The sequence below is a fragment of the Vanessa tameamea genome, chromosome W, assembly GCF_037043105.1.
Source record: "Vanessa tameamea isolate UH-Manoa-2023 chromosome W, ilVanTame1 primary haplotype, whole genome shotgun sequence".
In the NCBI taxonomy this organism is placed as follows: Eukaryota; Metazoa; Arthropoda; class Insecta; order Lepidoptera; family Nymphalidae; genus Vanessa; species Vanessa tameamea.
In genome coordinates, this window is record NC_087340.1 from 133,265 (window position 1) to 137,244 (window position 3,980).

Sequence of the window (3,980 nt, forward strand, 5' to 3'; positions counted from 1 at the left end):
GACTGACGGCTACAAACAACCCAAAAACCCGTCCTTTCGAAATAAAGACAAGAAAAAATGACTATCCGACACACTTCAGGGGAGGTCGTCTAAAGGCATTCAAAAACCGTTGGCAGGCGCTTGGCGCGAACAAATTCATAATATCAGCAATCACTGGTTTTCGAATACCTTTTTACAAAAAACCTCCTTGAATAATGCCAACAAGACTCGTTATGAGTCGATTTGCAACCAAACCGTCTCCGGCCATGACTCAAATAGTACAAGACCTCTTAAGTCAAAAAATAATTCAACCTGTTACAAAATTAACCCCCAGTTTTATCTCCAAGCTATTTCTACGAAAGAAAAGCGACGGATCGATGAGACCGATTTTCGATTTACGAGAATTAAACAAATTCGTAAAGATAAAGCATTTTCGCCTTATCTCTCAAAGTACAGTGCCAGATTTTCTTCAACCGGGGGACTGGATGATCAAAATAGATATCTCTCAGGCATACTTTCATGTAGCTGCAGCAAAAACTCACTGCCCGTTCCTTCGAATCAGTTACCTAGGTCATTTGTACGAAATGACATGTTTGCCTTTTGGCCTGGCCTCGGCGCCACATCTCTTCTCGTCCGTAACATGCTGGGTCGCGGAGACCCTGCGTGCCAAGGGATGTCGTGTACTAGTCTACCTAGACGACTACCTTATAGTCAACCAAAACCGATCCAAGTTATGTCTTCAGGCCTCGGAGGCCGTGAGGCACTTGGAAGATCTGGGCTGGATACTCAATTACAAAAAATCAATCTTAACACCGACACAAGACCTAGAATACCTTGGCATCCGCTGGCAAACTTTAGAGAACAGGATGTCATTACCAGAAAAGAGGATATCCAGCCTCAAAGCAACCATAAATCAATCGTTGCTAAAAAGACAGATCACGCTTCGCGAATTACAGAGTGTACTGGGACAGTTCAATTTCGCCAATTTTGTCATACCTCGAGGCAGGTTACATTGTCGACAAGCACAAATCTTGCTTCGACATTTCAACAAGAAGCAACCAAGGCAAAGAAAATCAATCCCCCACGTGGTGTATCAAGAGATGAGGTGGTGGCTCGGCGCTACTCATCGCTCATCGATAATACACAAAAAGCCGGTTACTCATTTCCTAACAACGGACGCTTCGGATCTAGGTTGGGGTGCCCATCTAAATGGGCATATAATGTGGGGAACCTGGTCTCCCCAGCAACAAAGATGGCACAGCAACAAGAAAGAGCTGTATGCAGTAATGGCAGCGATCAGAGCAAACACCGTAGTCCTACGCAAATCTCATGTCCTCATCCAATCAGACAATCGAACTTTGATTGCCTATATTCGGAAAGAGGGCGGAACGAGATCGTTGACACTACTGGGGTTGACGTACGAACTACTAACTCTAACAGACCAGTTCAAGATAACTCTATCGGCACATTACCTACCAGGAAGGTACAACACAATTGCAGACCGATTGTCACGAAAGAAAGAGGTTGCAGAATGGCACCTCTTGCCTCAAGCAACTGGACAAGTCTTCAGGAAGTGGGGTCGACCAGAAATAGATCTCTTCGCTTCGCGACGAAGTGCTGTAGTAACAAACTACGTATCTATAGATTGCAGAGATCAATCAGCAAGCTATATAGATGCCTTCAGCAGAACTTGGCAACACAAACTAGCATGGGTGTTCCCCCCGCCGAGCCTACTACCCAGAGTTTTGGCACACCTGAACCATGCGACAGGAACTTATTTGGTAGTAGCACCGGATTGGCCTCAGGCTTTCTGGTTGCAAGACCTGAAGTCCAGAGCGTTGGATCACCCACACGAAATACAGAATCTATCGAAAACATTGATCGACATGACAACATTACAGACACCGCCGCAAGTACACCTATTAACCTTGAAAGTTTGGAAAACTGGGGGTGGGGTTCCCAAATAAAGAATTGGTCTACTCAAGAGAGGGAGCTGCTAAAAAGCAGCTGGCGACAATCTACTTTAGCAACATACCTACCTGCCATTAAGAGATGGTTGAAGTGGTGTAATAGTTCTAAAGTTAACCCAGAAGTACCTAGTCCGGCTGACATCGCAAAATTTTTAATTTATCTCTTCTTAAATGAAAACTTATCCTATAGAACTATTTTAGTTCACAAATCAGCAATATTAACTTTCTGTGGTCCTTTTGTAGAACAACAAGCATTTACAGGCAATTCCACGACCTTACTTTGCTGCGAATTTCCAAAGACAATTATCTTGATAACGGGGACAACATATATTTAATACCTGTATTTGGGTCAAAGACTGACAGGCATGACTATCGTCAATCTGCTTGGAAATTGTCTAAACATTCCGATAAGAACATCTGCCCTGTTAGTTTAGTTAGATGCTTAATAGAAAAAACCAAACAAAGAAGATCGGATAATAAAAACTTAGACAGCCTTTTCATTACAATTTGTAATAAAGTTAAAAATGCTTCACGCACTGTAATTGGCAACTGGGTTCGTACAGTTCTTAAGGAAAGTGGCATTGATGCTACCCCAGGGAGTTGTAGGTCAGCTGTAGCTTCACTGGGGTGGTTAAATAATCAGCCCTTAGATGATATTTTAGCTCGGGGTAACTGGAAATCATCTACTACATTTTTTAATCATTACTGTAAAATAATTGAAATATCTAGAAATGATTGTAATTCCTTTTTCAATACATTTACTTCATTATAAATTTATATGAGTTAAAAGTTAAATAATAATTAAAAATATAGATGCATCATCACTTAATAAAGATTAAAAATTGTAAATTAATCAATTATGTAACTAAAATAAAATTATTTAACTTCCAGGCTAAACTTTTATTTGTCTCATTTTATTATTCATCATAGCGTTGTGTTTATATTTCACCAGCAGATAACAAACACGTCTTCACATGCAATGCTGTATGTTTTCCGGAGGCACATCAATATAACGGTTTTACATAACAATAAAACCGATATTATGTGCCGAGAGGGAAAACATACAGCATTGCAGGAAGTCCTTCCTGGTGAAGACTATGACGATCAAAGTGACAACGGCTAACCGTGTCCTAGCTGAATTTTCTACTACCGTCATTTAGTATAGGGTAGTTGTACCACAGATAACATATTCAACGGGCCGTAAGTAAATGGCAAAGTATACACTGCTTCTTCACATGCAATGCTGTATGTTTTCCCTCTCGGCACATAATATCGGTTTTATTGTTATGTAAAACCGTTATATTAATCCGTACACATTGCTGACGACCAAACAGGTAGCTACGAAACCACTCACATGCATCGGAAGAGATATTAATCGACCGAAGCACTGCCAGCAGGAGATCTAAATCAACCGTATTGAACGCATTACTGAAGTCCAATAATGCCAGGATACTAACATGTCTGTTGTCCATGTTAAAACGTATATCGTCGCATACTTTAAGTAGGGCAGTAGTAGTACTATGACCTCTCCGAAATCCTGATTGGAAATCAGAGAGTACATTGTACTCTGCTAGATACTTTGTTAATTGAAGATGGACAATACGTTCTAACACTTTAGACATAAATGGAAGGATAGATATTGGACGAAAGTGAAAGAAAGATATGGGATTTTTGTTTTTGGGAATAGGAAGGATATAAGCTAAACGCCAAGTGGAAGGGAATTCATTATGGTCAAGGGAGAAATTGAAAATGTGAAATAATATAGGGAGAACATAATCTAACACAGCAAGTATCATTCTACGTTTGATTCCATCACATCCCGTGGCATCGGATCTTATTGCAAGGATGTTGGCCTTAACGTCACTAGCAGTAATTGGGGAAAAGTGAAAAGAGGGTCTGTTAGGAATAGGCAAGGATCTAAAATGATTTAAAGTACTAATTATATCACTGTTGTTCATTAGGACAGTACTAGCAAAAAATCCGTTCAGAGCATTGAGATCAACAGTATGAGGGATCCTGGATGCTTGTCGT

General features: G+C 40.5%; 1 protein-coding gene across 1 annotated transcript; it reads left to right on the forward strand.

Annotated features, from left to right (window-relative positions):
* The first annotated feature begins 563 nt into the window (after nt 1-563).
* LOC135194585 (uncharacterized) lies at nt 564-1,946 on the forward strand. The gene has a single exon (XM_064220195.1). It carries the CDS (start codon nt 564-566, stop codon nt 1,944-1,946), a length of 1,383 nt encoding a protein of 460 aa, XP_064076265.1.
* The last annotated feature ends 2,034 nt before the right edge of the window (nt 1,947-3,980 follow it).